The 13700-nt window shown below is 40.6% G+C and overlaps 1 protein-coding gene across 1 annotated transcript in view; it reads left to right on the forward strand.

The window, feature by feature from the left end:
* Positions 1 to 13700, forward strand: part of NCOA1 (nuclear receptor coactivator 1) — a 131042-nt gene that overhangs the window by 56839 nt on the left and 60503 nt on the right. The window contains exons 9-11 of the mRNA XM_049784504.1: positions 519 to 666; positions 1880 to 3197; positions 11151 to 11331. Coding sequence (XP_049640461.1) covers positions 519 to 666; positions 1880 to 3197; positions 11151 to 11331 — 1647 coding nt within the window. The remainder of the gene's footprint in view (positions 1 to 518; positions 667 to 1879; positions 3198 to 11150; positions 11332 to 13700) is intronic.

Raw genomic sequence — 13700 nt, forward strand, 5'->3', positions numbered from 1 at the left:
TTTTTGTTTTTGCTTTTGGACTACACCTGGTGACGGTCAGGGGTTACTCCTGGCTTGGCACTCAGAAATTCTGGCTCCTGGCTTGGGAGACCATATGGGAAACCTGGGGATCGAACCAAAGTCCGTCCTAGGCTAGCGCGCCCAAGGCAGACGCCTTACGGCTTGCACCACTGCTCTGGCCCCTACTTCTGGTATTTTTAATGGGCTTCCCCATTATAAGGAAAAACTGAGTAATTTTCCCCCTGGTTTGCAATTTCTTTATGATCATAACTTATGTGTGTGGAGGCATCCATTCAAGTAGGACTAAATTAAAACTTATCCTCAGGTGGTATATTTCAATGGAATAACTTTCCTTCTTTTCTCAGATATCTGCTTTGTCTGAACTATTCTTTGTGAGCAAGTAGCAGTTGGGAGGGAATTTTTATTGAGGTATAGGTAGAAATAAGGCTTGGTAACTCTCCTTTCCCCTAAGTACAAGTTTCAGAATTTTAACTAGGTTTCTCTTTTGTTTGAAACAGTGATGACTCGTGGCACTGCCTCCAGCCCATCCTATAGATTCATATTGAATGATGGGACAATGCTTAGCGCCCACACCAAGTGTAAACTTTGCTACCCTCAAAGTCCAGACATGCAGCCTTTCATCATGGGAATTCATATCATCGACAGGTACTTTTTATTTGGAGAGCTTCATGAAATAAGTTAGTTCACATATCTCTTCTCAGAGAAACATTTCTATACTCTTGATGGATGGAAAACAGAATTAACAGTTTAGGCATTAAACTACAGTGATGAGCTAAATAATCATTCGATACTGGGTTACATAGTTTTGTCACTGAGCATTAGTCTTGTTGAGAAAGGGAGTCAAAAAAGGCGAGGCCTACAACTTTTCATATTTGAACTTATGGTCTTATACAAGATTTGAAAGTCTGTTAACATTGTTATTTTAAAGCTGTTTTTATTAAGGCAAACTGTGGCTCCTGAGTTTGATAGTTTCTCAAACTATAAGTCATTAAACTATCAACTTGAAATTTTTAAAATATCTTTGCCTCTTCTCCTCTAAATGAGTTTTATACTGGTATTTTTAGTAAATTCATGAACCCATTCTTTTGTCCTATGAATTATTCAAAACTGTACATTTACAACTATTAAAATTTAGCATTAAACAAAAACAAAGACATTTTTCCTCACTTCATCTTTTCCTCATCTGATATATTTGCTTATTGGAACATGGTTAATACCAGTCACAAATGTGTTATCATAATTATGGATTTGAGTAAAGAACTTGATAAAATCTGAATTCTGTATTCTGGTTTTTTCTAATTTTAGTTTAATTTATGCTTGTGAGTGGAATTAGCACAGTTCTTTTTTCATATTGTGATTTCTCTTTCAAAAACATCTGCTATGTCTGCATATCACCCTTTATAATTTTTACTTTTCCTTACCCAGTCTTCCTCTTTGGAGTTGAAATACTTAAAAGCTGTAACTTAAATACTTAAAATGGGAATCATGAGTAAGTGATTTGTAAACAGAGGTGTGGGCAGTTTCTCTTTCAACTAAAAGTATTATTGTAATAATTTGTATTAAAGTTTGAAGGCCTCCAAAGACTTTAATTGAATTTTTCTCCAGGCCAAGAAAGAGTTTTTTTTTTAATGTAACAAGCCATTATCATGTTTATGGAACCAAAGGCACTATTTCCTATTAAGTGGTGATAAGATTTCATAATAATGCTAACGGTATACTATTTTTCTTTAAAGTGATGCAGAAGTTCTTTCTTGATAACTTGCAATAATATTGAGGGTAATGAAAATAATAAATCTCATAAATACTTGAGTGGAAGCCGGTGAAGATGTTGAAATAACAATGTCTCCCCCTTTTCCAGGGAACACAGTGGGCTTTCTCCTCAAGATGACACTAATTCTGGAATGTCAGTTCCCCGAGTAAACCCCTCTGTCAACCCTACTATCTCTCCCGCTCACAGTGTGGCCCGTCCATCCACATTGGCATCTTCTAACAGCAACATGGTATCCACCAGAGTAACCCGCCAGCAGGGCTCAGATCTTCATAGCAGCAGTCACAGTAATTCTAGTAACAGCCAAGGAAGTTTTGGATGCTCGCCTGGAAATCAGATTGTAGCCAGTGTTGCCTTAAACCAGGGACAGGCCAGTTCCCAGAGCACTAATCCCTCTCTAGCCCTCAACAACTCTCCTATGGAAGGTACAGGAATATCCCTTGCACAGTTCATGTCTCCAAGGAGACAAGTTAGTTCTGGATTGACAAGACCCAGGATGCCAAACAATTCATTTCCTCCTAATATGTCAACATTAAGCGCCCCGGTTGGCATGACAAATACCGCCTGTAATAATAGTAACCGATCCTATCCAAACATCCCAGTAACATCTTTACAGAGTATGAATGAAGGACCCAATAACTCCGTGGGCTTCTCTGCCAATTCTCCAGTCCTCAGGCAGATGAGCTCACAGAACTCACCTAGCCGATTAAATATACAACCAGCAAAAGCTGAGTCCAAAGATAACAAAGAGATCACATCCATTTTAAATGAAATGATTCAGTCTGACAACAGCTCTAGCGATGGCAAACCTCCCGATTCGGGACTTCTGCATAATAATGACAGGCTCTCAGATGGAGACAATAAATACTCGCAAACCAGTCACAAACTAGTGCAGCTGCTGACAACAACTGCGGAGCAGCAGCTAAGGCATGCGGACAGAGATGCAAGCTGCAAAGAAGTACTGTCTTGCACTGGCACCTCCAACTCTGCCTCCTCTAACTCTTCGGGAGGTTCTTGTCCCTCCTCTCATAGCTCCCTGACGGAGCGACACAAAATTCTGCACCGGCTTCTACAGGAGGGTAGCCCCTCAGACATCACCACCCTGTCCGTGGAGCCTGAGAAAAAAGACAGTGCAGCTACTTCCGTGTCAGTGACTGGACAGGTACCAGGGAACTCCAGCATAAAACTGGAACTGGATAATTCCAAGAAAAAAGAGTCAAAAGACCACCAGCTCCTACGCTACCTGCTAGATAAGGATGAGAAAGATTTAAGATCAACCCCTAACCTGAGCCTGGATGATGTAAAGGTGAAAGTGGAAAAGAAAGAACAGATGGACCCATGTAATACGAACCCAACCCCACTGCCCAAACCAGCCCCAGAAGAAATTAAACTGGAGTCCCAGAGCCAGGTGGGTAGTTCCTTGCTTTACATAATGAGCATATCTAAATACTCATCTCTTTTACTCATTTTACAACAACCAAAGACGTAAGATTTGGATTTGGACTGTTTTATCTTCTCCCATGGACTTATGACGTGATAAACCCCTTCTGAAAGAGTATAGATCCCTTTATATATACATATATATGTATGTACGTATACATATATAATGCTTATATAATAAGCATTATATAATAATAATAAGCATTATTTATAGATATAAAATAAACATTCACATCTTTTTTTTTGATTTTGGGTTTTTGGGTCACACCCAGCAGCGCTCAGAGATTACTCCTGGCTCTTCGCTCAGAAATCGATCCTGGCAAGCTCCGGGGACTATATGGGATGCCGGGATTCAAACCACCGACCTTCTGATTGCAAGGCAAACACCCTCCCTTCATGCTATCTCTCCGGCCCCACATTCACATATTTGACGATTTTAATTGACTCATTAGATCTAGGGACTCACTTTGTGAGGCCTGTACTTATACTACTGAGTTATCCCTTTTTTCCCTTTAGAAACATTTTCGTGCCCTTTCCTCAAGCCTACTTAATCAATTCAGCTCTCTGAGAATAGAATCCAGGAATCTGTTTTTTTTTTTTTTTTTTTTTTTTTGTTGTTGTTGTTTGGTTTTGGGTCACACCAGGCAGCGCTCAGGGTTTACTCCTGGCTCTATACTCAGAAATCGTTCCTGGCAGGCTCCTGGCAGGGCCATATGGGATGCGGGATTTTGACCTGGATCAGCTGTGTGCAAGGCAAACGCCCTACTACTATGCTCTCTCCAGCCCAGGAATCTGTATTTTAGTGAAGCTCCTGTGAGAATTCTGTTTTGTGCAGCTAGAGTAGGTAGGAATCACAGCTACAGGGAGAGAAAAGTAAGGAAAGGTTGCCTAGTTTGGTTTGCTAATCTCTCTAAAATGTTTTCTAGTATTCTATTTTGTGTCATCTGATTTCCTTCTCATTGTTTTCCTTGTAATCCCATCAGAGACCAGAGATGTGGCCATAGTAGATTGAAGGGAGTCTGACATGCTCTGAACCTGAACTAAGTCAGAAGACACTTTTACATGGCTTGCTGTGTATGTATTAGGAGCCTCTGTGTCTAGTTTGGGCAGTGGGGGCAAAATTAAATAAGCAACAGCTTTATTTACTTACTGCTTGTGTACTCTGAGTTCAAGTAAAACAAAAATATGAGCCTTCCCTTCAGAAGTTTACAAATAAGTTACTTCAACAGAATGTTGACTTCCATGAAATAGTATAAATGAATTTACAAAGCAGTTTATTGACAAGTCTTCATCATGAAACAAGTTCTGTTCTTGTTTTGTTTTTGTTTTTTTATTATTGGGTCACAGCCAGCATCGCTCAGGGGTTACTCCTGGTCCTATGCTCAGAAATCGTTCCTTGCAGGCTCGGGGAACCATATGGGATACCGGGATTCGAACCACCATCCTTCTGCATGCAAGGCAAACGCCCTACCTCCATGCTATCTCTTTGGCCCCAAGTTCTGTTCTTAATTTGCAGAGGGTCTTTGATTCCTTGAACCAGCTGGATTTTCTGCCCTTCTCTCACAGAACTCTAACTCTCTCATCTCACAGGCAAACTGCATGGTAGCACATGGAAGCTCTTACCTTCCTGGGCTAAGCCGTATTTCTTCTAAGCATGCTCTGCCATCTTGTTTCTTTTCTCTGTGTCACACTTCTCCTTCACAGATAAGTCCTGAAGTATCTCTACAGAGCATCCTCATCATCACCACCCCACTCTACTCTCAGAGCACTTTGTAGTGTCTCTTCTCACTATCTGGAATAACTGTGTTGTGCTGATTCCTTTATGAGTGTTCTCTTGGAGGACTAAGACTTATTTTTTTTTTTTTTTTTTTTTTTTTTTTTTGGTTTTTGGGTCACACCCGGCAGTGCTCAGGGATTACTCCTGGCTGTCTGCTCAGAAATAGCTCCTGGCAGGCACGGGGGACCATATGGGACACCGGGATTCGAACCAACCACCTTTGGTCCTGGATCGGCTGCTTGCAAGGCAAACACCGCTGTGCTATCTCTCCGGGCCCAAGACTTATCTTTTTTTATGATTTGGTGCTGCTGTACGAATAACATATATTTAAGCTAAAAATACACTTTCAAGATACCTATATTAAGATTCTCTTTTAAATTATCCTTTTTAAAATTTTATTAAAGTACCATTATTTACAAAAGATACTCATATTTGACCTTTAGACATACAATGTTCCAGTATCAATCCTATCACCAGTGTCAAATTCTCTCCACCAATGTTCCCAGGTTCCCACCCATATGCTGTTATTTTTAGTTGTCTTATAAGAGTTCTTCGGTGTGTTTGGGGGGGGGGGGTGGAGCAGGAGTCGGGGACTGTAACTCTCCCCGTAGTGCTAAGGGAAATCATGAAGTTCAAGAGATTGCATTCAGGACTCCTACACTCCTACTCCCCAGCCTGCCATCTTGGTAGACAACTTTTTGAGTTTGGTTGTTAAAGTTCTGGTCTCATGATTTCAGTGTTATTAACTCTCTGGTTTAAATATTTAGTTCTGTCCTTAACACCACCAATATGCCTGAATCCTCTTGACCCCTACCCCCCATCATTTCTCATCTGTCTTTCTCTCCCTTTTTTCCACTCTAAATTTCCTTCTCCTCCCTATAATCTGGGACCAAAGATAATCTAGGCATTCCTGTTGTGTCAAATAAATAACGATGGGGCTGGATGGCGATGGATGGAGGCCTTTGTGCTTAGGCCCCAGCCACATGGCTTTATCCCCCATCTAGCCGGCGAGTTCCAGGCCCAGGTGAAAGGCGGAAATCAGACTCATTCAGAAACAGGCATCAGGAAGCATTAACTTTATTCATGCCCTATCCACCACATGTGTGTGGCCTACTGATAACCTTTTAAGCATTCAGCCATTCTTTTTTTTTTTTTTTTCTTTTGGTGGCTGTGATGTCGTATCATACACTTTTTTTTTTTTAATTTTTTTTATTTAAACACCTTGATTACATACATGATTGTGTTTGGGTTTCAGTCATAAAAGGAACACCACCCATCACCAGTGCAACATTCCCATCACCCAAGTCCCAAATCTCCCTCCTCCCCACCCAACCCCCGCCTGTACCCTAAACAGGCTCAACATTTCCCTCATACATTCTCAATATTAGGACAGTTCAAAATGTAGTTATTTCTCTAACTAAACTCATCACTCTTTGTGGTGAGCTTCCTGAGGTGAGCTGGAACTTCCAGCTCTTTTCTCTTTTGTGTCTGAAAATTATTATTACAAGGGTGTCTTTCATTTTTCTTAAAACCCATAGATGAGTGAGACCATTCTGCGTTTTTCTCTCTCTCTCTGACTTATTTCACTCAGCATAATAGATTCCATGTACATCCATGTATAGGAAAATTTCATGACTTCATCTCTCCTGACAGCTGCATAATATTCCATTGTGTATATGTACCACAGTTTCTTTAGCCATTCGTCTGTTGAAGGGCATCTTGGTTGTTTCCAGAGTCTTGCTATGGTAAATAGAGCTGCAATGAATATAGGTGTAAGGAAGGGGTTTTTGTATTGTATTTTTGTGTTCCTAGGGTATATTCCTAGGAGTGGTATAGCTGGATCGTATGGGAGCTCGATTTCCAGCATTCAGCCATTCTTGGCTAGCCCTGCGTCTTAACTCACTTCAGCCATCTTCCGGGCCAAAGGAAACGGCCAAAAAGGGGCCGAATTCCCTAGGTCCCAGCCTTATCTACCTTTTCCAAGACCCCTCCCAGGAATGGGAGGTCTTGCAGGTAAGGTCACACCTATTATCCGGTTCCCAAGACCCCTCCCAGAAATGGGTGGGTCACAGGTACACCACACATTCCCTCCTTAAATTGTTGCATCCCCTCATGCAGTTATTCTAACTACCACATGTAAGTGATATCATCCTCCTTCTTCTGACTTACTTTGTTTAATATGAGATCTTCCAGTTCCATCCATGTTGCTGCAAATTGCATGGTTACATCATCCCTTTTAGCTGTATAGGTTTCCTTTGTGAAATTACCTTTGAAAACACCAGCTTTATGAAAATAATTACACAGGTACAATCTTTCCATCAGTTATTTTTTTTCCAGCCCTCCCTCCCCCCTTTCCATCAGTTTTGGTGAACAAGTGCACTCATTTCTGAGGAGTTTATATACTTAGAATGGAGTTTCAGGTTCGTAAAATACTGTGTGTTCTTTAGTAGCTGGTGCCAGTTTTCCTGCTCTGTGAGAATTCCTTCTTGGTGTTTCCTCTCTTTACCTAATACTTTATATTGTCAATTATTTTTTCATTTTACCCATTTTGGAGTCTTTGTAGTGTTATAGTTTTAATTTGTATTTTCTTGATAAATGATGCTTATTATTACTATATTTTCTTTCATACTTGCGTTCTTTAGTAGCTGGTGCCAGTTTTCCTGCTCTGTGAGAATTCCGTCTTGGTGTTTTCTCTCTTTAGCTAATACTTTATATTGTCAATTAATTTTTTATTTTACACATTTTGGAGTCTTTGTAGTGTTATAGTTTTAATTTGTATTTTCTTGATAAATGATGCTTATTATTACTGTATTTTCTTTCAAACTTGCCTATTCAAATGTCTTGTCCATTTCCCCTGTATCTTGTCTCTTTCTATTTGTCTTGTAAGAGTGTTTTGGTGGGGTTGGGTGACAGGGGTGTGTAGCACTCCCAGTAGTGCCAACGGGGAAACCATGAAGTTGCTAGCATTGAATTCAGGACACCTGTACAAAGGATATGTTCCAGACCTTTGAGTCATCTCCCTGGCCTCTAGAAAAGATCTTCGTTGTTGTTGTTGATGTTATTGTTGTTAGCAGTGGGGTCCTCACTAGGGGTGCTGGGGCGGTCAGAAAGGCTGTACCTTGCATTTTTGGGTCCAGTAAGAAGGCAGTGTGACCCAGCAGTGATCAGAGGCTTGTGAGGTAGAGGGAGATAGGGGAAGATTGCTCTGTGGGCTGGATAGATAGCCTGGAGGTAAGGCATCTTGCTTTCAAGGCAGAAGGACGGTGGTTCGAATTCCCGCTTACCACATGGTCCCCATGCCTGCCAAGGGTGATTTCTGCGCGTAGAGCCAAGAGTAATCTCTGAGTGCTGCTGGGTATAAACCAAAAACCAAAAAAAAAAAATTGCTCTGTGGTACCAGAGATTGAATTTATAGCCTTACATGTGCCAGTCCTGGACTCCTACCTCTTGTACCCAGTCATACCTCATTCTGTATGTATTCTGAAAGTGAGTCCTTTATTGCTTACATAGTTCACATAGTTTTCTCTATGCTTTGGCTTGATTTGATTTTTTTTAATGGTGCTTTTTGATGAAATGGCATTCTTAACTTTAATGAAGCTTGATTTTCCAGTCTTTTCTTTTATGGTTAATATATATGTTATAAAAATGTTCAAAAATATTCAGTGTTGAAGCCGGTGTGATAGTACAGTGGGTGGGGAGTTTGCTTTGCATGTGGCTAACCAGGGTTCAGTCCCCGGCATTCCATATGGTCCTCTGAGGCTGCCAGGAGTGATTTCTGAGCACAGAGTCAGTAATAAGTCCTGAGCGCTACTAGGTAGTTGTAGTCCAAAAACAAACAAGCAAAACATGTCCAAAATACTTTTCAAAATTTACCACAGATTTTTGATAATAGATAGATTGGCATTTATTCATACACTGAGATATTATTCAGCAATGAAAGCAAATAACTAATGCAACAGAGAGCCAGACATCTGGAAACATACACACACACACACACACATTTCTATTTGCAATTTAAAAAGGCAGAAGTTTGAGTTGAATTAAATAATGAAATCCAGACAGGTAGATAATTTTATTCTGGTGATATCAAGTAATTAGAATAATATTAAGTACAGGTCAGTTTTCTCCTAACTACTGTGAAATCACAAATTTGCTCATGACTGAATTTTAAGAATATGATGCTTCAACATGGGCCCTTCACCACCAGTATCCACTTCCCTCCACCAATCCCCCCACCCTCATTTGCCTCCTATTATCCTAGTCTGCTTTTTTTTATGTGTGGGGTGTTGGGGGCACACCTGGTGACGCTCAGGGGTTACTCCTGGCAATGCGCTCTAGAAATCGCTCCTGGGGGGCCACGCAGTGGTGCTAGAGGTAAGGTGTCTGCCTTGCCAGCGCTAGCCTAGGACAGACCGCAGTTCGAATCCCTGGCATCCCATATGATCCCCCAAGCCAGGAGCGACTTCTGAGCGCATAGCCAGGAGTAACCCCTGAGCGTCACCGGGTGTGGCCCAAAAACCAAAAAAAAAAAAAGAAAAAAGAAAAAAAAAATCGCTCCTGGTTTGGGGGACCATATGGGATGCCCAGGGATGGAACCGCAGTCCGTCCTAGGCTAGCGTGAGCTAGGCAGACTCCTTACCTCTGTGCCACTCAGGCCTTTCCTAGTCTGCTTTTACAAGAGGTTCTTTATATATAGTTTATTTTGCACTGTGGTTTACTGTACTGTTGCTGATAGGATTTTCTACATAACACTTGACCATCTTTCAGCACGTCCTCCTGGCTGAATGCTTCCCTCCATTATCCCACTTTCTCCTCTGCCCTAGCCCTGTCAGGTGGCATGTCTTGTACTGAAACCAGTTCTCATATTATTTGTTTCTACTGCTTTGGGCATTTGGTATTCCATTATTATGCATATTCTGCATAGGAAAATCAGTCTCTCTCCTTCCAACTAGCTTCACTCAACAGGATACTCTCCAGGTAGGTGGAGAATGTTTTCTCTATTTTGGTTTTTGGATCTTGGGGTATATTCCAAAAAGTGGAATTACTGGGTCAAATGGAAGCTCAGTTCCTAGATTTTTATCAGAACAACAATGAGATGTCATCTTATCCATCAGAGCTGGCATACATCAAAAAGAACAAGAACAACCAGTGCTGGTGTGAGTGCAGGGAGAAAAGGACCATCTGGGATGCTAGAGATTGAACCCAGGTTGGCTGCATACAAGACAAATGCCCTACCCACTGTACTGTCTCTCTGCCTCCCATATTAATCAGTTTTTTATTTATTTTTATTATAACTGATTTACCAAGCTGTTCATAATCCAGTTGTCTCAGGCATTATATATTCTAACATCAATCCAATACCAGTATGACCTTTCTTCCACCAATGTCCTCAGTTTTCTACCCATCACTCTACTGACCTACAAATTGACTTCTGATTGTTTGTTACAATACAAAGGCTAATTGGATTATCGAAATTTATATCAACGAGTCAATATGTGGTATATCTCACAATGGTGTTACTAATGTCATAGTCTAAGGATTTATTGGGCTGGTTGGTGCTAGTTACCTGTGTTATTAGGCTCACTGTGCTTGATGGTCTCCTACTCAATTTTTCCATTCGATTTGCTGTGATCCTACTAGGCTGACAATTCTATGAAATTTAGAGGTGCCTGGCTGCATAGTCTAGGACCTGTAATAGTTTGATGGTTTGACAGTGTGATAAGATTCAGTTGTGGAGCTGGGCCATTTCTATGTCAGAGGATTTCAAGTGTAGTTTCAGGCTTCTGTGCTTTCAGGCAAAAGGGGACTCTGCCTACTCCCATTCTGAGAATACCCTAGAGTTGTCAGCCTGGACCAATATAACTGGGAAGATTCTACATTAATTTTGATGCATAAATTTTATACCAAGGTATTTTTGATGAATACCACATAAATACACCCTTATATCTAATATAGCATATTAGGATTATGTTACATGCCTCCAGATTTTTTTTTCTAGTAAACAGCTCATATGATTACATTCTCTCATAGTCACACTTAATTCATTAAGAAGCAACTGTTTTTTTTTTTTTTTGCAACTTTTTCTATATTGTTTTAAATGAAAGTATAGAATATATTTCCTCTAATGATGGTTTCCTTTCTTAGTTTGCAGCTGACCTTGATCAGTTCGATCAGTTACTTCCCACACTGGAGAAAGCTGCACAGTTGCCAGGCTTATGTGAGCCAGAGAGGATGGACAGTGCAGTCACCAATGTAGCCATCAAATCCGAGATGCTGCCAGCTTCACTGCAATCCAGCACTGCCAGACCCACTCCCAGGATAAATAGTATGTGCTAGAAAGCAAAACCGTCTTTTAAATGTTTAATGAGAATGTGGATTAGTACTGTTTCTCACTTTATTTCAAGGATCTGTTGTTTGTTTTAAATTTTTGTTTGTTTTGTTTTTTGGGCCATACCTGTTGACGCTCAGGGATTTCTCCTGGCTATGCACTCAGAAATTGCTCCTGGCTTGGGGGTACCATAAGGGATGCCAGGGGATGGAACTGCTGTTTGTCCTAGGCTAGTGCTTACAAGGCAGACACCTTACCTCTAGCACCACAGCTCAGGCCCCAGATCTGTTGTTTCTTAAGAGCAGCGTATCTTCTCAAGAATGTCACGGTAAAAAAATATGCTGACATAGAGGGCCAAGAAGATAGCTTAAAAGATTATGCACATGTTTGGCCTTAGAGATAGCTCAAAAGGCTAGAACTTATATCTTGCATTTGACCCCTGGCCTTCCCTAGATCCTCTGTGCACTCCAGCACTGCCCCCAGTAGGCCCCAAATATCACTGCATCACTGCCTTGCCCAGCCAGAACACCTATTAGACTATCTCTGCTGGGCTCGTATTGGCAGGAGTGGTCCCTAGAATGCTGAGTACTACTGGAAAGGTTCCTCCATCCCCATCCACCCTGCAAAGATATATTTGCAATTAGACATATAATTGCCTAGATTTTGGTTGTTGTTGAATATTTTGTTTGTTGAGCTGGGAAGGAGATGTAGTATGATGGCCTCCACTTGACTCTACTCATGGATCATTCCTGGTTCTGTGTTCTGAACCATCTCCTGGTGATGCTCAAGGGACTATATACAGTACTGGGAGTTGAATTTAGTTGGCTGTGTATACAAAACGAGTAATTTTTTGTTCTTACCCAGAACATTCCATAGCAGCACTTGGAGAAATATAGCATTGGTTCAGATTATATTTCTTTCTTTCTTTCTTTTTTTTTTTTTTTTGTGGTATTTGGGCCACACCCAGCAGCACTCAGGGGTTACTCCTGGCTGTCTGCTCAGAAATAGCTCCTGGCAGGCACAGGGGACCATAAGGGACACCGGGATTTGAACCAACCACCTTTGGTCTTGGATTGGCTGCTTGCAAGGCAAACGCCGCTGTGCTATCTCTCTGGGCCCTCAGATTATATTTCTTAAAATGTTTTCTTTGAATACTCTTTGAATACTAATTCTATGAGTGTTCACTCCTCAAAAAAAGTAGTTTTATGCTTGAATGCACTGGAAAAATGCTCTATGGACATGTAAACCATTTCCCTATATAATTCCACAGTACAAGTTGAGGATTTTAAGGAGTCTGTACTAAAGAAACCAGTTTAGATTTTTTTTAACCCAGCATTTACAATACTAACTTTCTTTGGTTACCTAGGGGTGGGTAATGGGCAAGTTTGGGCTTGGGTCCACTTTCAGCTGAGCCCAGGCTTACTCTTAGCTCTGTTCGCAGGGATCACTTCCAGGCAGGGCTGGGGGACTATATTTGGTGCCCAGAATTAAACCCAGCAAGCACCTTTTCCACTGTAACATTCTGTCTCTCTAGCCCACCTTTTTTTTATTTTAATTTAAAAGATAGGGTTTTGTTTTGTTTTGTTTATAAATGCTGGGATTAAACCCAGGACATCTCATATGTCTAAGACATGTGCTCTCGCACTTAACATTGAGAAGAAAAGGATGCCTTAGGGAAGTTAGATCATACCCAGCAGTACTCAGGGCTTACTCCTGACTGAGTTCAATAATCATTCCTGGTGAGGTTTGGGGGACTATATGAGGTACCAAGGATCCAACCTGCTTAGGCAAGGCGAGCACAGAATCCACTATACTATTGTTCCTGCCCACAATGCTTTTTCTTTCTTTGTTTAGTTTTATGTTTTGAACAACACCAAATGGTGCATAGAGGTATATGAGGTGTTGGGGATCAAACTCAGTCAGCCCCCTTGAACTGTTTTCCTGACCCCAATGGATGTTTTTTCTTTCTTTCTTTCTTTCTTTCTTTCTTTCTTCTTTCTTTCTTTCTTCTTTCTTTCTTTCTTTCTTTCTTTCTTTCTTTCTTTCTTTCTTTTCTTTCTTTCTTTCTTTCTTTCTTTCTTTCTTTCTTTCTTTCTTTTCTTTCTTTCTTTTTCTTTTTCTTTCTTTTCTTTCTTTCTTTCTTTTCTTTCTTTCTTTTCTTTCTTTCTTTCTTTTCTTTCTTTTCTTTTCTTTCTTTCTTTTCTTTCTTTTTTCTTTCTTTTCTTTCTTTCTTTCTTTCTTTCTTTTTCTTTCTTTCTTTCTTTCTTTCTTTCTTTCTTCTTTCTTTCTTTCTTTCTTTCTTTCTTTCTTTCTTTTTCTTTCTTTCTTTCTTTTCTTTCTTTCTTTCTTTCTTTTCTTTCTTTCTT

The sequence above is a fragment of the Suncus etruscus genome, chromosome 12, assembly GCF_024139225.1.
Source record: "Suncus etruscus isolate mSunEtr1 chromosome 12, mSunEtr1.pri.cur, whole genome shotgun sequence".
NCBI classification, from domain to species: domain Eukaryota; kingdom Metazoa; phylum Chordata; class Mammalia; order Eulipotyphla; family Soricidae; genus Suncus; species Suncus etruscus.